Source organism: Lutzomyia longipalpis, chromosome 2 (genome assembly GCF_024334085.1).
Source record: "Lutzomyia longipalpis isolate SR_M1_2022 chromosome 2, ASM2433408v1".
NCBI classification, from domain to species: domain Eukaryota; kingdom Metazoa; phylum Arthropoda; class Insecta; order Diptera; family Psychodidae; genus Lutzomyia; species Lutzomyia longipalpis.
In genome coordinates, this window is record NC_074708.1 from 10,318,576 (window position 1) to 10,341,667 (window position 23,092).

A 23,092-nucleotide genomic window follows, 5' to 3' on the forward strand; every position below is an offset into this window, starting at 1 on the left:
CTCTGCAATGAGAAATTGCGAGTGTTTTGTGCTTCCACCGTCTGTCTCTACCCATCATTAATTCTGTCAATTATCATTAAATGCTCCAACTGTGGGTATGTTTGTAATGCCTCTATGCGCACACAGAGTCTCAAAACCCCACCCCCGCACCTTCCCCCCACACACACAATTTTGTCTTTATACAGCCCAAAATTTCAGGTTGATCCAGACGATTGAAAATTTCACTCAAAAGAAGCATTTTCCATTAATTTTCGCAATTTTCGATGGCGCATCAAAGGGATGAGAAAAATGTGGAAGTTTAATTTAATGGGAAAATCAAATTAGGAATTTAAACAACGTGCCCCAGAGTTCCTTTATTGAATTTTGGGAGGTAAAAGAATTTTGATGGAAATTTTTCCTTGTAGTGGAGTAGCTGTGCGATGTTAGTTTGCAAAAAAGTTGTAGTTTTGCATTTAGGTCACCTCAAATGAATGGCGCTGTTGTTGTTAGATTCTTTCGAATTTAATCCTGATTTCTATTAAAATAAAATGCTTTCTTATATCCTTTTATTAAAGGCTTGAAGCTAGCTGAAATCTATTTTCTTCTTTTTTTTTCTGACGTATCGATGTTATTGTAAGAGGCTTCCGGTGTTCGTCAGAGGAAAATTCCCGTTCACCCAAGGAAAAGCAGCAATTTATGCCAAAGCTTTTGAGCCCAATAGTGGCTCTTCTTCAGTGGCTCAAAGGACACATTTATTTCAATACATTGAACATAAGCTGAAATCTCCAAAAAAGGGTTAAATTAAAAGAGTAAAGAGACATACATACAGGGGGGGGACATCTACCTTATTTTCAAACAATTTCTTGTCTATGAAGAAAAGTCGACCGTGTATATATCTATCCCTATCGCACTGAATTACATTTTGAGGTTAATGTTTATGTTTAATAAAATTTATATTTTTTTCACAATTTTGCTAATTTTTAACTATCTAAATCGAGTTTAGATGATACTTAATGATAGTTTGAGGTGTAAAAAGTGCTCTGTGAGGTGTTTTGTGGTGAATTTCTACTAACATTTTGGGATGATGAGGCAAAGGAAGTCAATTTTTCTGGTAAGTTTTCTCCGGAAATACTTCATGGAACGGGATCAGCGTGCTATGGAACTAATCTAGAACAATTATAGAATCCGCTGGATCCAAAACTAATTCCGGACACCCTCACAATTTTCTGGACACAGGCTCCAAAAATTGCCTCTTCCGGCCTAAGATTGTTTACAAAATGTTCACCAGAGACGAACTTAGGAGACGATCCGTTTATTTTAATGATTTTCTTCACAAACATTACACAAAAATTAATCATATTTTTTTTCTTATGCAATTTCACAGGTTTTCTGCACTTCAAAATTATTCTAAAAATCAAAAACCACGAAGAAACACGTCAGCAGTGTGATAGATTTCAATGTTTCTCACTTTTCTCTGAATTTGCTGTATTCAGTCTGTCACATTCTACATCACATTTTGAGTGAAGTTTGTTCTTTGATTAAATTTATCAACAGCAATTTTCAGTTGTGATTATTTGATTGATGCAAATTCATTAGTGCAAGCGTTGTAAGCAGTTTTTAGAATATCTAATGAAGTGCTGCGTTATAAATTGCCCAAATTCATCATGGGCAGAAGGTGGCAGAGGAGGAAGAAATATACATTTTTTCGCGTAAGTAATAAGTATTCTCTACAAGTATTAGTTAATGTTCTACTTCATGATGAACACCAAGTATTGTAATCGCTAGAAAAATCGATCTCCTTAGATTGAGTTTAAACTTGGTATGAGCACGTTTAAAACATCCGTGGTTGAAAATTTTTCACCCGGCCTTTTCTCGCCTTATAACTTTAGAACGGCAACTGAGATTTCTGGTTTTAAGTTTTCTATAGAAATGTGGGTGTAAAATTTCATTTTTTCGCATTTTAAAAATCCAAGATGGCCGCCGTCTGCCATGATGAAATACTATCAACCAGTCCCCTTATAGCTAGAAATCTGAAATTTTAGTAAGTTGTAGAGCTCAGTGAGAAGTTTTCATCGATAATTCATACTTGAAAATCGGTCAAGCTGTGTAGCAAATATGGCGGCCTAAAGCAAAAAGTGTTTTTTCAATATAACTCGAGAACGGCTTGACCGATTTTGACCATCTTGGTATCAAATGAAAGGTATTGAGAAGCCCTACAACTGTCTAGAACATTTCAAGTTCCAAAAATGTCCGCAAGAGGCGCTAAAAACAAAAACAAAAATTGCCTAACTTTAAGGGGCAATATCTCCGAAACCCCATTAGGCAAATCTTTTAAATTTTGATATGTTGTAGAAGGATTCAATATCTTTCACCAGTCCGAAAATTAAAAAAAAATGTGTCACCGTTTAAAAGAAAAACCTACTTGAATAGACTATTTTTCTATGAAGAGGAGTTTTGGGATCGGTAGAGATAAAAATGCGTGAGTCACTCATACATTCTAAATTATTGATTAGAATTGAATTTAAAATAATTTAGCATATCAATTGCACTATAAGTTTAGAATCCTCAAAACTCACGAGACATCAAAAAAGATCAGCTAAAGCTTAATTGATTTGGTTTCTATTTCATTCTATAAGTTTTAGTAAATTATGTGGTTTATTATTTCTTTGTTCTTTGATATAGTTTTACAAAAGACCCGACATTGCAAAGGATCTGGAAGCAACGAAGATCATTAATAACATAAATAACAATATGAGGATCACAGACGTAACAGAGGTAATTCTTTGTGGTATTGTTTTTTTAACTTTGATTCTTTTTTTTTAAATTATTATCAAATTGTAAAAGAGAGTGGGATTAATTAAGGGATATCAAAAAATTTTTGTTTTTTCAGGGAAACCAGGAAAACGCTGATGTAGATGACATTTGGGAAGAAATTGAAATTCAGGATGGAGAAGACAAATTGACACCATTGCAAAATATAGCGCTCCAAAACGCTGCAGGAAAGGTGGCAGTCTTACTGCGTAAGAAAATAAAATGTGAATCTTGTCTTCCTTACGTATTGCAAGACAATTCCGCGAGAGGATATCCTTTTGGTGAGAATGAAGAAGGAGACAATATTCAAAATGTGGAGGTCTTCCCTACACATTTTATCCTAGACATCTGCAAAATTACGGAGCTATACCTCAGGAAGCTCATTGAAACAGCAGAAACTACCACAGAGAGTGAGGAAGAAAATGGGCCATTGAAGCCACTAAAAATAAAATTGCCTACAATGGTGAATTATGTGATAAACTCAATGCAAAACTACGCATATCAAAATGATCTTATGCATTTTTGCAACTACATTGGACATTTCACCAACTTTATCACTGTCACAGTCGCAATTTTTGCTAAGGTTCGTTCCTGCCAAATTTTGCGAAATTTCAACGACAAAAAATCTCTCCGGCAATTCCGCCACCGAATTATACATTTTGAAAATCAGTGAAGTTCCGGCAACTCATCTTGGCAGTTCAACTATTTTCACACCTTTACTCTCACATCTTCTGCAATATCACAGCATCCCACAGGGCTACAGGGACTAATGAAAATTAGTAATGAAATGAAAGTGGTTGCGAATAATCATGTGGACTAGCAGCTTCTACGTTTCATCGATCTTTCCCTTTGCATCATCTTCTGAGATTGCTGATGACGGATTAAGGGATACGCAAACTTTGAGCAAACAATTTGGAAATCAGCTTTCTACACATGAAGATTACCTACATTTTTTTCTAAAGTTATTTGGATCCAATAAATTCACAATGAATAATCATCAATTTCTCCTGAAATTGCAATAGAACTGCAAATCTCTCCAAGATTTTTAAATGAACCAATTTCTTTACTGGGCGATGTTGGTATTTGGAGTATTAGGTGTGTTAAAAATCACACCACCACATTGGATCTTAAGCAACATTACTGCTATTGCCAATTTTATTTGTCGAAAATCTTCAAGAAATAAATTGTCTTATCAACAGCGCATCACTTATTATCATATTCCTATAACATTTCCAGGGAACCATTATTTCCCTAAGCAACATGAAAATCCTTCGATTTTTATTCCTATATATAATATATACAAGTAAATCAATGAAATATTATATACGTAAGTTATTTTAGAATAGAAATTGAAAATGTACAAAAATTGCACGAAATTTACAAAAATAAAAATAATTTAAAAAAAAATGCCTAGCTATTTCAAAGGAGTTTTTTATTCCACAAACATGCTTTTAAAAAAAATCTTTCAGTTCTTCACATTCGTACATAAAATTATAAAAAATGTTCAACATATGTTACAAATTAAATTTCAGAATTATTATAATACATTATATGTGAAAGTAAAAAAAATCGTAATTTTTCCCTTTTAAGAGTGAGTGCGGCCCTTGGGTTTGTTTGTTTCGTGCATCGCGCCATTTTAGCGCGCGACAAAGACCATGAGAAAGAGACAATTCAAAGTGTAACCAACATTTTTCGCAGATGTCCCCCCCCTGCATACATAGTAATAAATCTTGAATTTATTAGTGACATCTCTTGGCAAAGAGTTACATTGCACCAGCATAGCTCCTTTGTCTGACTGTATGCATTATAAAGTCAATGATTTCACAACACCTAGACCACAGAAATATTCTCTCCTCTAGCATATAACTTCTTAATGAGCTTTTAAATACCAAATCCATCTAAATTCCCAAGATTTTGATGCAATATTCTCTTCCTTGACACAAATTAATGGCGCACGAAATAAAATCTCACCATTACTTCTCATACCATAAGTTATTTTATTATTTGCCATAAAGTGCATTTTATCTGAAAAACGAAAAATAAAATTGCTCGTCAAAATTCCAATTTGACTCATTAAATTTACCTCCATATGTATCATTTTAAACGAGAACTTTCACTCCTTTCTGACTATAAACTGGCAGTTGTTGGCAAATTTAGTCGAGTAGTGTGACAGTTTTCACGGACAATTAGCAAGAGTTATGCATTAATTTTGTTTTAAGTTTAACTTTCAGGAATAATTTTCAATTCATTCTCCACATCACTTTGATGTTATATACTTTCTTGGCAATATTCTGCAAATTATTCATTTTATTTTCTTCTTGGCCTTTTTTTCCTGAGAATTCTTGGCAATTGGACTTTTCTTAAGTCATGCAGAAAGAAAGGGAGTGTAAATGGGTTGATTTTTCCAAGAAAACCCCCCCTCCATTTTCCCCGTCCTGGACAATTCCATTTGAGTTTGTCGTCTGTCAGAAGTTTTCCTCAGACCACCGTATGCCAGAAACGGTAATCGTATTTACGGTAATAATTTAATTTGAAAAACTTTTAATGGCTTTTTCTTTCTCCACCCCATACCCGTTGCCGTCTTGTGCAGCCTTTCGTCATCTTTTCCCGCCATGCCGAAAAACACCCCCTTCTCACCCTCCCTCGTACACGTTTTGGAAGACAGTACGCGGAGGAGGTAGTTGAAGAAAACTTCTGGATGGCATTCGTGGCACTGTGAAAAGTCTGTTGCAGGGAATCTCCAGAAGCAAAAACGCTCTTGTTCGACTCACTGACAAACTAAAGTTTATTTTACCGAAAAGAAGGAAAAATACTTCACAACCATCCTCATCTTGTTCCACACTCTTCTCGCATTTTCTCCTTTCGCGTGTGAAGGAAAAGTCTTACAGAGAAAAGTCAATCATAACGCGTCCAGTTATTAGAGTTGGTATACCACAACGTGGAGGGGTCAGTTTATGCGTTGTATTTCTTTTGTGAGTGGTATTAGAAGATGAACAGTTGAGTATTTTTTAAGTTTAGTGAAATTCAAAATGCCAAAAGTGGAGAACAATAAAATACAGAATAATTTTTATTAATTCATTTATTAGATTCTCATGCGTCCACCGCCGTCTTAGCGTTGGCTACCAACCTCCAGGACAAAACGGTGGAAAAGTCCTTTCACTGGTTGTATATTTGGTGCAGCTTTTTATGGCTGTTACAATTTTCATACAATTTTGTTTTACAATAATTAGTTTTTAAATTATATACCTAACATACAATATACAGGCTTATGGTCTGAAAAGTAACTTTCATAAATTCCTGTGACAATAGGATTTACAGTGTTTGCAAAAATTATATCCAACTGATTGTCACACTTTGTTGTTGATCCTTTGGGATCCAACTGATTGCTTAAATTATATTCTTTCATTAGTTTTACAAAATTCTTGTCTTCCTTTCCTTCATAAGCATTAAAATTAAAATCACCCATTATTATCACCTCAGACTGATTTGCAATTTGAGAGTACAAATTGTCAAATGAATTCTTAAACTTTGCAAATGGAGTTTGTGGTGATTTATATCCAGTGATTATTGACAAATTATTATCGACTTCAATTAAGAATAGGGTGACACTGAAAACTTTTTCTCTATTTGAGTAAAGTTGTTCAGATTTGATTTTAATTTCAATTTTACAATCATTCTTTACATAACAGAGTAGTCCTCCAATTTTTTGAATCTCATTATCACATCTATAGATAATTTTATAATTTTCCAAAATTGGTACATCAATATCTTTTATAGTTTTTGTTTCTGAGAGTACAATTATATCAAAGTTTTTGTACCAAATGTCACATTTTACATCATTAAAATGTTTATTTAGGGATACAATATTTTGATAACAAATTTTAAATTTATCCTTATTTTCATGTATAATCTTTTGCATAGGAATTTCAAGTATTTTTTCATTTTTCAATCTTTTCATTTCTCTCTGAACTGGGTGATCTTCACCTTGGGCTTTTGGTACTTTAAATTTGCCAATTATAAACAAACCTAATAGTGATACAACTCTGCTAAATGCAACATAAATTAGATTAATATTTAGCAGCTCTCCTTTTGTAAAGTCAATACAAATTGAATTATATGTCTGCCCTTGACTTTTATGTATAGTTACGGCCTCACCTGGTATTAGTGGCAATTGTTTTCTAGCAATCATAACAGTTTTTGATTTTTCTGAAAAATCAAATGTTATTACTTGTCTTTCAATTGGAACAAGATTGTTTGGAAGACTATTTTTTGTGAGGTAGCTCTGAAAGCGAGCTTGACATTTTAATTTTCTTCCTACTCTATCTTCTGGAAATTCTAGCCAAACAGTGTGAACTGAATTATCGGTTGGATTGAAAGTTATATGTCGAAGAGTACCAGTTGCACCATTAACTAGTCCATCTTCAACATCTATATTATTAATAACCATATACTTTATACCGATTTTCAATTTCAATTCATACATACATCCACCAGTTTTTTCTGGGTCTTGAATTGCAACTTTGGCTAGTATATCTTCTTTAGCCTTTTTATCTGTGGTATTTGATTCTAATACTTTATCTTTAGCTACTGATAAGTGAGGGTCACCAGGGAAATTTTCAATTTTATTATTATTGTAGCTTCGGACATGTTTTCGATAATAAAATAGCCTTATAGCTTCTAAGGGTACTTTATCATCATTTTCAACTTGTCTTGATTGAATTAGTTTTATGTCGTCTTCTGTCATTGTACCGTTAGCCAAATTATTTAGTGCTACAGTAAATGACAAATCATCTTTTTGACGCATAATTTCAGTCAATTCATAATACTTAAATTCTTCCCATAGTACATTTCGTTCCTCATAATCAACAAATTCAGCATCGGTATGCAATAGATTTTTCTCAAAAACGTATTTATCCTTTACAGGTTTCAATTGTTTCAAATCTCCTACAAATATGACAGATTTTCCGCCATAACTTTCATTTACGCCACATATTTGTCTCATTCTATTATCCATTTTAGAATTTATATTTGAACCTACCATAGATATCTCATCTACAATTAGTACTTTTACATCTTTCAATTTTGATCGAATTGTATTGGCTGCATCAGGCGACAAAGAGTCTGTGCATTTTGTATTATTAATTGCAAAGGCAGTATGTATTGTCATACCATTGATCAAAAATGCTGCTTTTCCTGAAGGGGCAGTTAGAAGTACTTTTATAGATTCAGGGTTACTACCTGGCAAATTATCATAGTACTGTGTTATGAGTTGATATAGGCAATTGATCACTTTGGATTTTCCAACACCAGCTGAACCGGAGAGGAAAATCCTTAGTGGTAAATTGCCAGTTCTTATACATTGGTAAATATACATTACTATTTCACGTTGTTTAACATTTAGTTGTTGCAAATTTTTACAAATATCTTCTTTTTGAATTCTTTCTGGGCAAACATATTGAAATGCCTTTTTATTGCTAGTGGTACCACCTTTTTCATCGGGAAACATATCAATTTCTTGATCAGAATCCACAGGATTATCTCTTTCTGGGACATGATCATCATCATTTTCATTTTCTCTATCTCTTATAATTTGTGTCAATACACCATCATCGTTAAAGTAACAAAATTTCTTTCTTACAGCATTTATGGTTTGTCTATTGCTCATATACTTAATTCTACAGTCACAATCTTCAATTTCTTCTTTTTCATTTCGCCATGGTAAAAATAGCAAAACTTGTTCTCGATAATAATTATTGGGATCTTGAAATTCTTTATATCCCTTGTACATTACAATTTTTGATTTTTTTCTCATTCCATACTCTGTAAACATCATCATCGTTTTCTTCTTCATCTGTTTTCTTTTTCATATAATAATCTGCTGCGTATTCAATGAGTGTTACATTTTCCAACTCATTATCTCGCTTACTATATTTATCAAAAATACTTTCAGCAAATATATTTTTGGAATTTTTATCCAATTTTTTTAGTTGTGCATTCGGTTTCAAAATTCTGACCCGTTCATTAATTGGTCTAGTATTAATTACAACATTTGATCTACTACATCTTGACATAGGCATACATAGACATGACATAGCAGCTTCTTGTGCTGACATAAATTTACAATTACATATACCATTACACATTTTGCACATTTTTTCTCTCAATGTAACATTTCCTTGCTTTTTAGTATCATCATTAATTTCTTTCAACATTTTTGATACTCCTGCTTCAGCTTTTGATACATAATCAGCAACATATTTAGCTAGAGCAAAAATTTCTACAACAAATTGTATATCCATATTTGATTCAATACACATTATTAGGGTTTCATTATAGGCATTTATATTTACTTCTTTACTTGAACGTTTAAGAAACATGCGTGAACGTTTAATATTAGATCTCAAAGCCATTATATATTCTTCTCTAGTCATTTTAAGTTTTTTCAAAATATCTGGGAAACTCATTTCTTCATGTTTATGTGAAAAATATGCTGTTAGATTTGCAATTTTTTGATAATTTTCTTTCATCTTTTCAGTTTTTTCTTCTTTTGCTATTGGCAAAAGTATTTCAGTTTTATCAAGGGGTGGAATTGGATAATTAAATCTACATTTATCTTTCTTCTTTTTATAGCACGTACTACAATGTATGTGCATTTGTCTTCTAATATATGGCAAAATTTCGGGGTCTTTATATTCGCAAGTAATTATTTGATCAATTATTTTAATTGCTTCTTCAAAAGATTCAGGATTACTCTCATCAATTTGTGGGAAATCATTTAGCCACAACAAAATATGTTGATGGGCACTTCCTCGCATTTGAAATTCTGTTCTTACAAAGTAATCAACTACATAATGTTTGCCAAAGGGACCTATTCTATTCTTTTCTTTTGCTGGATTAATTTGCAGCATTTTTATAATATTTTTACATTTTTCATCAAAATATCGTGCGCAAGTTACGGGATCATCACGAACTAGACGTGTTTTCATGTCTTCACTCAAGAACATACTTTCTTCAAGAGATAGATCCATTCCTTGGAGTCTAGCAAGTTCTTGAATGAGTTCTGGACAACGCGTTTCTGATATGGTTAGTGTCAAAAACAATGTAGGTTTCCCTAGTTGTTTTATCATTTGGAGAAGGAGATTCTTTTTCCATGCCCAATAAGCAGGTGTAAGATTAATAGTTTTTAGGAAATTATAACCATCATCATGTTCTCTAAGTTTATCCAAATATCCATCAGTAAGTGCATCATTTGCTGTCATATTTTCGACATTCTTACTTTTTCTCAAACAAACATTTACTGCACTAAAAATGGATCTTTGCATTTTTTCATTAGCTGAATAAAGAACTTTAGTTGGATCTGCGCATCTTCTATCTCTATTTCTACATTCAGCTTTAATGCGGTTTGAATATGAAATACTTTGATTTTCTATCTTATGACCTCCATAAATTTTTATAAATGACAATTCTTCCAAATTTTTTTCTGTACGTGAATAAACAGGACGTTTGTTCATGCCAGGGGCCATCATTTGAATTTGAGCTTGTTTTATTTCAATATCGGTCAAATTAAGAATCATTATATCTTCATTTATAAGATCAAATTCATCCGGTACTTCTTCAGGATTTTCTTGTTTAACTGAAATATTATTTTTCGTTACTTTACTTGTAATAATATCTTGAGATTTAGTTTCTGTTTCTTTTTGCAAATCAATAGGAAACATCGTTATAGTTTTTGAATTAAGCATGTTATACAAGTGTTTTCGCATTTCTTTAACATTATACGATATATTGCTTGGATTTAGATTATGAAGAAGGGTTACAGAATTAGCGATTGCATGTACACCGCATGATAAAGTATCATTTTGTTGAAAAGTCTTTTCAAATTTAAGTTCAATTTTATCATTTTGTATTGATTCTGGATATATAGTTTTCAAAAACGCTATGCAATCTTGATCGAGTCTTTGCAAAAATAGGGAATCATATACATATATTATGCCATTTTCGTGAAGGGTCGTAACATAGTGACCAATTTCATTTTCGTATTTTGGTTTCAAAAAGAGTATTTGAACATTTCTAAAATCTTTAGGGAATTTTTGTATATACTCTTCTTGTTGTTTAAGGGATTCAGCATCTATGAACAAAATATCTTGCATTACATTATTTTTAAATACATCATTTGCTTGATTCCAAAAATCATATATATGTTTATCTGTAAGATAACAATTTTCTAGTATTTTTTCTCTGTCATCTTCAGTATTTTTATTTTTAGGTTGTGTTTTAATTTGTGAATTAGTCATTAAAATATCTGTCATTGGTACATCATTTTGTTTTTCTAAATTTACAGGGAACATTGTGATTTTATGTGAACAGAGCATATTGTACAAATGTTTTCTCATTTCTTTTACATTGTATGACATATGACTTGGATTAAGATCATAGAGAAGGGTTACAGAATTAGCTATTGCATGTACTCCACATGATAAGCTATCGTTTTGTTGAAATGTTTTCTCAAATTTAATTTGCAATTTTCCATCTACAAGAGATTCTGGGTATATATCAGTAAGAAAATGAATACAATCTTGGTCAAGCTTTTGCAAATATAGAGAGTCGTATACGTGTATAATGCTATTTTCATGTAAAGTTGTTACATAATGTCCAATACCATTTTGATTCTTTGGCTTCAAAAATAGTATTTGTATGTTTCTACAATTTTTTGGAAATTTCTTTATATAAGTTCTTTGTTGCCGTTGCAATTCTCCTGCATTTATATAAAGGAGATCTTGCATTACATTTGTAGGGAATTGTTTATTGGCTAATTGCCAAAATTTTAATATATTTGTATCTCTTAGAATAGTTTCTTCCAAAATATTTTTTAAGTCATTTACATTTTGTTCTACAGTTGGATTATTATTTAATTCATTTGTTATTTGTGTCAAATCAATTGTGTTTTTAATTAAATTTTCTTTTTCTATTTTTTGTGTTTCCACATCATAAATATCAATAATTTTTTGTGTTATTTTATCATATACATCATTTAGTTTTTGTGTCTCAAGATCATATACATTAAATATGTTTTGTGTTTCGGCGTCATATATATTAAATATTTTTTGTGTTTCTTGATCATATATATTAACTTCATCATCTTTGGGGTCTACAATAAAATTAACTTCATCAACATTTTCATTAAGATTTACGTATTTTTCATCTAGTGTAATATTTTTTTCTTTGTACAAAGGTGTTGTTACCAAATATTTCATAGCTCTTATAATATATGGGGGCCTAACAGTTTGAAACATGTAGTGATTTTTATATTTTAAATGCCTTAGTAGTTTTACCTGAACGGTTTGCATATTATCAAACGTTCGAGGTAGAACTTGTAGCATATCATTAACTTCTACAGGAATATGAACAGTGCTTCCTTTCAAACTTTTCTGTGCATTCAAAAGGTAATGCTTCAATTCACGAATTGTCATAAAAGGTATAATTGGTGAACACATTCTCTCTTCAAGTTCATTCAATTCTAATAGACATTGTGGAATTTCTGGAAATTTAAGCCCATTTTTGGTTGCCAATGTGGGCAGTTTGTTTCTATTAAGAGAATTATAACATGTTGTACAGCAATAATCAGATATTTTACTTATTTCCTCCAAATAATTCTTATCGTGATATTTACATTTTTCAATCTTCAAAAGTTGAACTGAATGTTTAAAAAATAGTCCTTCACAAGATGCACAAACATAATTTGGAACCTTTTTTCGAGTTACATTGAAAAATTCTAATATTGTTTTACTTTTGTCTTTAATTTGAATTATTTTGTGTTTCATGTATTTACTTAACTTTTTCTTTAGAGGTTTTTTAATCATTTTTTCAAGAGATTTTGTTTTATTTTTTCTAAATTGCATAATTAGTTTTTCATATGTTTCTTTGCTTTTAGGCAGATTATCAGTTACATTATTTTTATCCTTTATTTCTCGAATTTTCTTGTATTTTTCTTTCAATCTTTTTGTGTTTATATTTCTTCTGTAAAATGTTATCAAACGTTTATCCTTAATTGATTTAAAATCTTCAAATATATTTGTTTTCTTGTTCATAGATTTTTTATATCTTAATATTTTTATAATACTCTTTATTTTAGCTCGCTTACGTTCTAGTTTAAGTCTTATTTTTCTTGCTAGATTTTCTTTTGCCCTTTTCTTTGGGTCAATTCTTTCTTTTTTGTGTCTATTTCTACGTTTTTCATTTTCAATATCTCTTTTATTTTTATCTGATCTTTCAATTTTATGTCTTTCTTTTCTTTTGTTATTATTTTTTAATTTCTTTGTTGGATTTAATTCTTCTATTTTACGTCTTTTAGTTCGTTTATAGTTATCTTCTTCTTTCTTAACTGGGTCTTTTCGTTCATTTTTGCGTCTCACTTTTCTGTTGTTATTATTTTTTAGTTTTTTCATTGGATCTAATTCTTCTATTTTACGTCTTTTAGTTCGTTTATAGTTATCTTCTTCTTTCTTATCTGGGTCTTTTCGTTCATTTTTGCGTCTCACTTTTCTGTTGTTATTATTTTTTAGTTTTTTCATTGGATCTAATTCTTCTATTTTACGTCTTTTAGTTCGTTTTTTGTTGTCTTGTTCTTTTTTATTCGGATCCATTCGTTCAATTTTTCGCTCTATCTTTCTTCTTACATTGTCTTTTTCTTTTTTAATTGGGTCTGTTCGTTCAATTTCATGTACTTTTTTAATATAAACTTTATGTTGCTCTCTTTTCCTTTTCAAAATATATTTACTCATTGAATGTTCTGTTTGACTTACAACTTTTGTTGAGCTTAGTGTGTTAGAAGTATCGTTTATTGAATTAATTATGTTTGTATTTGACATTGTGGTGTCAAATTGTTCACTCTTTTCACTTTCCTTTTCAATATCATTTTCTGATATTTCAAAAGGAGTGATTGTGAACCATTTTTCACCACTATAATTTTCATTACCATGAAAGAAATTGTATTTCAAAATATTATATATATGATCAATATTCATATATCCACAAAGGACTGCTCTACCTTTTTCATATACAATTTGACCAAATTCACCTCTTGAATGACTGTCGTATATATAAAAAAAATTGTCTTGTTTAAATATTGCTACACTTAAATTAGAACATGTAATTACACCATATGTGAAATGCTTAAAAAAGTATTTGAGTGAATATTCAAAAGATTTATATTCAAATTTTCCATAAAATTCTCCCTGCAATTCTTCGTAACATGATGTTATACAATTTAGGGTAATTTTCTTTCCAAACAGAAAAATGTTTTTGTCGTCTTTGTCTATAATATCCTCAGCATTCAGTAAACCTTCTTTCGTTTTATAAATATTTGTATTATAAAGTTTGTCTCCTTCGATTAGTATATTATTTATAAGTTTTTCATTCCAATTTTTTATTTCATACAAATGTGACGCAATTATTGCTGTTATGGCATTTGCCGTACATTGTTTATTGTTCGAAATAGGACCAAAAAGTGCAAAGTTATCTTGGTAGAAAGATCCTCTCATTAATATTTTTGGTTTTACAATACCTAATTTGTCAAAGTATTTTTTATTTTGAAATACATGTACTTTTTTCTTTTTAAATCCACCTCCATACAATTTTAGAGGTTTCATAATACGTGTTTGTATTAATTTTTTAAAATATATTTTTGTATATTTGTTTTTATTTTGTAAATGTGCTTTTGTATATGTGTGTTTAGATTTGTTTGAATGTTTTATTGTTTGTGTATGTTTGATTTTTTGATTTTTTTGATTTATGATCCCACAAGGGGAACTTCCCGACCACGAGACGATCGGGAAGTCTTCAGTTTTTAGGGCGCAACACAAATAATATGCTGCTCCTAAAATCCTGGCACCACAACGACCATTTTCGCCCTGAAAATTACAGAAAAATTGGCATTTTTGGGACAAATAAATGAAAAAAAAAATGTCGCAAATGATCAAATTTTATTTAATCACGGTTTCTGACAAAAAGTGGGCAATTTTCACAATTTAATTCACAGAATAGGTAGCAATTCCAAAAATATAAAAAAAATCATTTTTCTTTTAATTTTTTTTAATCATTTTTGTGCTTTAATAGACTTTTTCCTGATTAGAATAGAATATTTAATTATTACGACCGTCTTTCATAGGGCAATAAACCTAAAGACCTTAGCGTGAAATAACAATAAAAGATTAATTAATTTAAGAAAGATAATAAGCATATTAAGTGATTAAACGATATAATGTAATTCAAAAATATCATAAACATTTTTCCCAATTGTCTTAAAAAATTTCCAATTGTTCTAAAAAAATTAGAAAAAATCTATATAATAAATAAAGAATATCGCGTCCGTACAGCTCCGCATTTCTACACTAGTGAACCGATCGCAATTAAATTTGGTACAGAGGCTACTGATATCAAGTGATTATTTAACGGGTGAATTCAGCGCAATAAATCCCCGCGAAGCAGGGTGGGGTATATTGGAGCAAAGCGATTTATCCATGTTTATTAACATTTTCACTGAGAACTTTTAAATTAAAGAAGAAGAAAAGGATTAAATTTTGTTTCAGAAAAGAGGCTGTGTGGATGTCGACATGACATCCTGACCTGCTAAAAATTAAAAAGAAGAAGTTTTAGAAAAGTGCTTTTTCATTTTTTTAAAGAACATTTACATAAAACACTATGAAGAAAAGCCGGGAAATTGTTAAAAAAAGAGATGATACTAACTAATAATAAATTCATGGTTTCATGGAATTTCATGGAAGTTACTTTGTGAATTTTGTCATCTTTGTGCAACACAAAATATTTAGTACTTTTCTTAATTCTTTTGCCCAAATATCATTAAAAATAATCAAAAAAATTATTTCTTTATATGATTTCCTATTAAAATATCACTGATTTAGTGTAAAATCTTTTAATAAAATCACTTTATTTGAAAGAAAATTTGATTTACAATCATGTCTAAGAATTCGTGATACATTTTTATTTTAGAAAAACTTACCTTTTTTCTTTGACGAAAATGACTTTTAGCTGGCAGTCCTCCTTGTCCTGATTTCTCTTTCCTGCATCCCTCCATTATAATGCACTGAGTTTAACTACTTTTCTCACTTATTCACTGCTTTTTCACGCTTTTTCGCAACTTTTCAGCTGACTATTTTTCAATGTTTTTTGCTTTGACAATGAAAAAAAATCTTTGCTACTGCGATTCACTTTTTCAATGTTTTTTGCTTTGACAATGAAATAAAAATCGTTGCTACTGCGATTCACTTAAAAAAATACTATAAAAGTATGCGATGTAAAAAATTACAAAATTACAAAATAAGATAAAACTACGCTTATGAAGACTAATTATTCTACGTTAGAAAAAGTTTTTTTAATGTTTCATAATGTTATTAATCAAATGTATTAAAAAGCATGAAGAAATGATTTTCGGTAAAATTCATCAATTTGAGGCATAAAAATGGTCATATCTCTGGTTCTATAAGACCTACAGAAATTTCTTGACTAGTTTTGGAAAGGTCTTGAAATAAGCTATAATTTGGCATATATTTCAATGATTTTCAATGTCATATCTATAACACAAAATGGCAGATTTTTGTTTCACAAAAAGAGTTTTTCGCATTTTTCGTCCTGAAGGAATGGTTCTAGAGGTTTCTGATGTTCTAAAAAGTTGTAGATAATTGCAAAACCTTTAATTTGATACCAAATTGAGCAAAATCAGACAAGCGGTTCAAGAGATATGGCTCTTAGAACTTTTCAAATGCAAGAATTTTTTAAATAGCCATATCTTCTAAACGGCGACATAGATTTTCTTCATTTTCGGACTGGTGAAAGATATTGAGTCAGGCTACAACATATCAAAATTTAAAGGAAATCGATGATCGGGATTCGGAGATATTGCCTCTTAAAGTTAGGCAATTTTTGTTTTTGATTTTAGCGCCTCTTGCGGATGTTTTTGGAACTTGGAATGTTCTAGACAGTTGTAGGGCTTCTCAATACCTTTCATTTGATACCAAGATGGTCAAAATCGGTCAAGCCGTTCTCGAGTTATATCGAAAAAACACTTTTTGCTTTAGACCGCCATATTTGCTAAACCGCTTGACCGATTTTCAAGTATGAGTTATCGATGAAAACATCTCACTGAGCACTACAACATACTAAAATTTCAGACCTCTAGCTGTAAGGGAAGTGGTTGACAGTAGTTCAAAATGGCGGACGGCGGCCATTTTGGATTTTGAAAATGCAAAAAAATGAAATTCCAACTTCTGTGATATTCTACTCCTTGGAAAATGTCTTCATGTCAAAGACACTGATATTGTATTTGAGTTGATTTTGTTGAAATGTACATAATTTTGGTATTATATTTAGTAGATATCTGGTTAAAATCTGAGAGTTAAAAAAAAATAAGAAAAATAATCTTAACAATGAAAGAATGAGACTTTCTTCAGCTGGGTAAAGATTACAGAACAAGGGCCTCGCCGTGTCCTTAATCCTAGATCCGTAAGGCCAACAAAAAAGAATTTTTCGTATTTTATACGCAAATAAAATTTATTTTTAATACCTTAAAAAATATTTTCAGAGTGTCTGCGTAAAACTCAGAGCTTCCTTAACTACAAAAAGTTTCCAACTCGAGTAAACTTTATTGAGTGTCATGTCTCACACAAGGAATTTAGTATAAAGAAAGTTTGTGTGTGTAGAAAAGACGCATTCAGTGCATGTAAGATGGCATCTTACCTAAGAATGTTTCACTACCTCTACCCTTAATCTCATTCTCAAACATTGCATCTTCCCACACTTGGCTGATAAAAAGTTCAGAGCTTGCATCTTGGAGACCTAAAGTGATTCTCTCCTAAAACTTCCTTATTGAAGAACTTTTCTCCCTGCTTTTGGGTGGTTTAAATTTCCCTCCCGCAATACATACAGAGTATTTTCACCCTCATTTCCTTTTTCTTTTTTTTCCTTTTGGTATCACACACACAAACAGAGGTCGGTGAACCCAAAAAGATTCACCGTGTAGATGCACAGAGATGGGGATAAAAATCACCCGAGAATTGATGTTGTGTTGTATAATAAACAAGAAGGAAAATTTATTAATTAAAATTTGATGTTGGAAACACAAGCGAACATTTGCATTACATCATATAAATTCATCTCTTAGCATCTCATTTTAATCTCACTTCTCATATTTTCGCATAATGTGGGGAGAAAAGTTGAAGAAGCAACCCCTCTTTTTACCCACCCCATGCACACAGGGTGTAGAAGAACTTCACCGTGTGGGTATACGCCACGACTTTTTGTGGAATGGGGTGAGAGGGTGCGCGCTCTTCTTGCTTACCATGGGTATAAAACTTTGACAATATTAATTCTATGCTCGTTGAATGTTTCTTCTCCTATATAGCGGGGATATAAACTCTACACTGCCACTCCTCCCTCACACCCATAGAGAGTAAGTTAAACATGAGATTTCCATGAAGAAAATTACTTCCTCTCCACGAGACGACAAGCAAAAGAAGTTAATGGCGGGTGGCGCGGGGAGAACTTGAGAGAAAGTTGAAAAAAAAAGAAGATGGTAGAAATAGAGGCATTTATAACTTGTTCTTCCCTCTACGTAAGGGACCTTTTTTCTGCCCCATCATTTTCCACTTTTGTTAATGGGACGACACACAAAGTCGCTGTCTTGGTGTGCAAAGAAAAAAAAACGAAGTGAATCCCTGAACTTTCTCAAGAATCTCTCCACACTCAACATGCTGTACAGCGCGTATCGTGTTGTATAATTAGAAAGACTCCGGGTGCAAGTGAATTGTATCCTGAATAGGGTGTATGAGGAGCGATACACTCAAAAAAAAAAGTTCTCAACGAGAAGGGTGAATAACAAAAAAAAGACTCCTCACCACCCACCTTCTCCCCATTACAACCTCTCACACAGTCCTCTCGTCTTCAATTTAGTGCTTAAACCAAAAGAGAGCTATATAGCACGGTGGGGAAGGGTCGGCGCATGAGTAGAAATATTTTTTAATTACCATGAGCTTTTATTTAATTAGGGTGTGACTTAATTGGAAAGCGTTTATGTAAATACAGACCGGCAAAATGACGACAATAAGCGAGCAAGCGCCAAGGGTGAATTATATATACATATGTATGTAATGTAGAAAAAAGCTCTACTACATTGCTTTTTTTTCTTTCTCTCCTTATACGCCATTTAATTGAAAATTGTCTCACACTTGGATTCTAAATTGCATGAACAAATAGGAGAGCTATGTACTATGGCCAATAGAGAGCCCAAACATGGAGTGAATTTAATTGCATCTCTATACATTAAGATACCAAGACAGGTTGGGGTGATATAAATTGAATACAAAACCTTCTTGCATGCTAACTCTATGGGATTCTCTGTGGTTATTGGTTAAACCCATGAAATGCTCTGTCGGACAATAATAAATTTATTTAAAGGGAAACTATTCTGGGAGATTTAGTGATGGTTTTAATTTAACATGTGGTTCTGTTGAGAATCTTTATAGGGGTTTGGTATTTAAAATGGCATAGGGGTGTCCAATAAGGTCGTTGATAGAAATCTCTACTAGAAGGGTGTTAACACAAATCATTTTTTTTTAAATTTAAAGCAAACTAAATATGTACTAAAAAGGAATATTTTATTAAAAACTTTGTAGGGGAGAGCGGGGTTAAAAAAGTCACTTAAGGGTTTAGAAAAAGCTCAAAATATCATATTTCCCAAACAGATAAAGCAAAATGTGTAGCTCAATTCTTTAGGATATTTCTTGCCCTACAACTCTTTCTCAGATCATTTTGTTCTATCTAGCTAGGAAATATGATATTTTAAGCTTTTTCCAAACCCTTAAGTGACTTTATTAGCCCCGCCCTCCCCTATTTTTTTTTAATAATTCGTGTCCTTTGAACGTTTAACGTTCTTTTTGACATTTCCATTCAATTCTTTGACGTTTATTCTAACGTTTGACGTTGCTTTTTTAACAACTGAAGTTTCTTTTTACATTTAAAAGTTATTTTTTGTGCAAGTAATCATTTTTTAAGCTTATTTCCCCCCATTATCATTTTCCTAGTCAATCCACGAGCTTAGTACCCAAATCAAACTAATCTAAAACTACAAAGAGAGCAGATCCCAATTGTGATACGACTTAATCCAATTTGAGAAACATTCTCATGACTATTAAGTTGCGAGGGCACGTCATCAAGATAAGAAAGACGGTGGAGATGATTCCGATATACTTTATCGTGTGGAGTCATCTTCAATCACCCGAATTCTCCTCAACTTTCACCGTGCACCATGACAAAAAAAAATCACGCTCGATTGGTAAGAACGATAAAAAAGCAAAGTGAAGGGGAGTTCAATGATGTGATCAATTGCAATTGAATTGTAACGAAAATCAGTGATAATCCCCGTGTCAATTTGCTGTTTGAGCACCCACCAATATCAAAACACCACTCTCCTGGTAAGTTGTTCCCTCTCACCACGTTGTCGGGCAAATTTTATGGTTGTCGCCTGGAGGACGAAACTAAATGTGATACCATTAACACCCCATAGCTGACGACATCCACCGACATAGCTGTATCACTGCGGATTAAAAGCGTGTGTATAACACACATCTTATAGCGCTGAATCTCTTATACTACATCCCATATCCATATGGGGAGCATTTTGGCTGGTAATGTGGTTAAGTCCTCTTTCAGCCAAATACAACACACATATAGTAGTTTCACTGATTCACTTTCACTCCCCCTCCCGATATGTACTCAACATACTACATACATCAAGGGATGGGGGGTTTACTCACACACCCACCCTCGAAAGCGAATCCACCCTGCACTAGATTGCCTTCCACTTGGGTGGATAATATCGAAATTAACACCCCGAAACGTCTCTCCGCATGGCAAATGTGAGTGTCACACGCCAAAGTGAATGGCAAATGCAAACGGCTTTAGAGACCGAGGGTAGATGGGGTGTAGGAGATCCCCAGCAGTACGATGAGGGAATGGATTTTCAGGATGATGGTGATATGTGCCGAGGAAACTAAATTACCTGCTCAATTCCCAATTTATACTGCGGTACCTACCATGTTCTCATACCTTTTGCTTAGTTAGAACACTCTGAGAAAATTTATATACTTCATTTCCCAAAAGGGTTAGAATTACCAGAGAAAGGTGTTAATAGGACCATAATTCAATTTTATGAAAAAGTTAAAAATGCAAAAACAAAGAATTATGAGAGAAACATAAACCGTTATGAGTCATTTAAATGTTTGAAATAGGTTTATAGGAAAATCGAAAAACAGTTTTATCAGTAGTCTTTTCTGGGTATAATAAGCAAAGACTTAAAGGATTAAGGAAAATTAAATAAAATTTACGTAAAAACGGAAAAATAGATAGAAAACTAGGCTAAATTAGATAAATCTTTTTAAAAAATGTCGAATAAACGTAAATTTTACGTAAAAATGTAAATTCTTTTGTAGATTTTGTAGATTTTGTATTAAAATTAAGTAAAAACTTTGGAAAAAAAATGAGCGGAAACATTATAAATTGCCACCAATTGCTAATAGACAATCAGCGCCCTCTTCTTCCGTAAACTCCTGTAGTGGTGAAAAAGGGAAGTTTTAATCTTTTACTTGTCCTATAAAAGTGTATTTGATAAAATGTAGTAAATGCTCAAACCTCTGTGGCTACAAAATATTATAGAATTGAGCAGAAAATTTTCTCCGAGTGTTCCCCCATGAGGCACACCATCACAAATCACTCACCCTCAGTAATTTTCCACAAACACCCTCAATATGGGGATAAATTGAGTAAAACCCCCCATACTTTTGTTAAAATGACATTATAAAGGGCGGGATGTTTATGTGTTCCATGATCAATTTTAAGAGTAACACGATTGACGCCAGAGGCCACAGAGATATACCATAAAAATCCAACCCAAACCGCCATTTCGTGCCAACACAGATAGAACGGAGAATTATGTGGAGCAGGGAGGTGGGAGTATACAAGGGACTAGAGCATATAGCAGCATATAAAGATGGGTGAGAGAGTGAGCATATTTGGGGATGTTTGATGATGAACAAACCCATGAAAATCATTTCCACATTCTCTGTCAATTTACATCAAGTTCGCCCTTCCGAGAGAATGGCCCGGATTATTGGCACTAATTTCATTAAACAGATATTTCTCACCATTTTATCGTCAATATCATGGCACAAGAGGGATGTTTGAGCTTCCACTTTATCTCTTTTGGGCACATCCACATCATTTACCATCACCAAACATACCTGCAAATAAATGAGAGAGAAAAAGGAGAAAATTTTAGTATTATACGCACAATTTTCCCGCAAAAAAAAGGAAAACATTTCCCATCATAAAACATTTTATTTACATATATATTTCACACAACATGAGAAATTGTTTAAAAATTAAATAATTATTTATTCCTCCACATTTCATGTTATATATTTGACATTTCATTATGGAGATGAAGAAAATGCTGCGCTTTAATCTTGTGCCAAAAACACTAACTATCCACCATAAATTATTCTCGGGAGTAAATTAGTTGGGGAGCTATACCGAGCAATTTTCTACTCATTTTCTAAATTTCAACCCACGGATTTATCATCAGCTGCCTTGAAAATCATTCACCAATGACATATTACTAAGGAAGAATTTCACTAATTTTCTTCTAAGATCTTTTTGAGAGAGACTTTTTAATCGTTTCGAGGGAGATTGATTTTAAGTAATTTGTAATTTATCTCACTAATTTATCTCACTTATTTTGTAGATCACCAGTCACGTTTACTTTCATCCTTGTGCTTTTTTTTCTCTATTTATCATAATCCTTTCAAAGCTTTCAGCTTTAGAATCGTTTTTAGAGAATTTCCAAAGTTCTTTTAGAATTTTTCTTAAAGAAAATACATAGCATGAAAGTTGTTGAAAAATTATCTTTACGATAAAGGTTTTAAATACCAGATAATTTTTTCCTTAATTTCCAGCGACGTATTGGTTTATTTATCAGTAATTTAAAAGAAAAGCTACAGAAAAAAATCAGATAATCCTGAAATCTGTTTACAGGAATCTTTTATTAAATTTCAAGAGTCTTTCTACTCTAGACATGAATTAAATTAGTCAGTAAAAAAGGTGCGATATACTGCGCAGTACAAGGTCTCCATTAGCCGTGCTAAAGAGAAAAAAGAACTTCTCCCATTCTTGTGCGGTTGTAGTATTTATGTAAATCCCCTTTAGAAGATATTTTAAATGTGTCGCATGCTTAAGG

At 32.1% G+C, this 23,092-nt stretch overlaps 2 protein-coding genes across 6 annotated transcripts in view; one reads left to right on the plus strand and one right to left on the minus strand.

Moving 5' to 3' along the window:
* Positions 1 to 23,092, minus strand: part of LOC129790610 (autism susceptibility gene 2 protein) — a 195,637-nt gene that overhangs the window by 47,608 nt on the left and 124,937 nt on the right. For 2 of the 5 annotated variants that reach the window (XM_055828196.1, XM_055828200.1), the window contains one exon: positions 22,002 to 22,097. The exons of the other annotated variants lie outside the window; for them this stretch is intronic. In XM_055828196.1, coding sequence (XP_055684171.1) covers positions 22,002 to 22,097 — 96 coding nt within the window. The remainder of the gene's footprint in view (positions 1 to 22,001; positions 22,098 to 23,092) is intronic. 5 annotated transcript variants of the gene reach the window in all.
* On the plus strand, positions 1,575 to 3,853 carry LOC129790626 (uncharacterized). The gene is made up of 3 exons (XM_055828224.1): positions 1,575 to 1,688; positions 2,662 to 2,754; positions 2,870 to 3,853. The coding sequence occupies exons 1-3, from the start codon at positions 1,644 to 1,646 to the stop codon at positions 3,461 to 3,463; spliced, it is 732 nt and encodes a 243-aa protein (XP_055684199.1). The 5' UTR covers positions 1,575 to 1,643; the 3' UTR covers positions 3,464 to 3,853.

Coding starts and splice junctions, on each gene's coding strand:
- LOC129790626 (XM_055828224.1), top strand. CDS start 1,644: ATGGGCAGAAGGTGGCAGAGGAGGAAGAAATATACATTTTTTCGC. Junction 1,689..2,661: donor AGAAATATACATTTTTTCGC/GTAAGTAATAAG, acceptor TCTTTGATATAG/TTTTACAAAAGACCCGACAT. Junction 2,755..2,869: donor GGATCACAGACGTAACAGAG/GTAATTCTTTGT, acceptor TTGTTTTTTCAG/GGAAACCAGGAAAACGCTGA.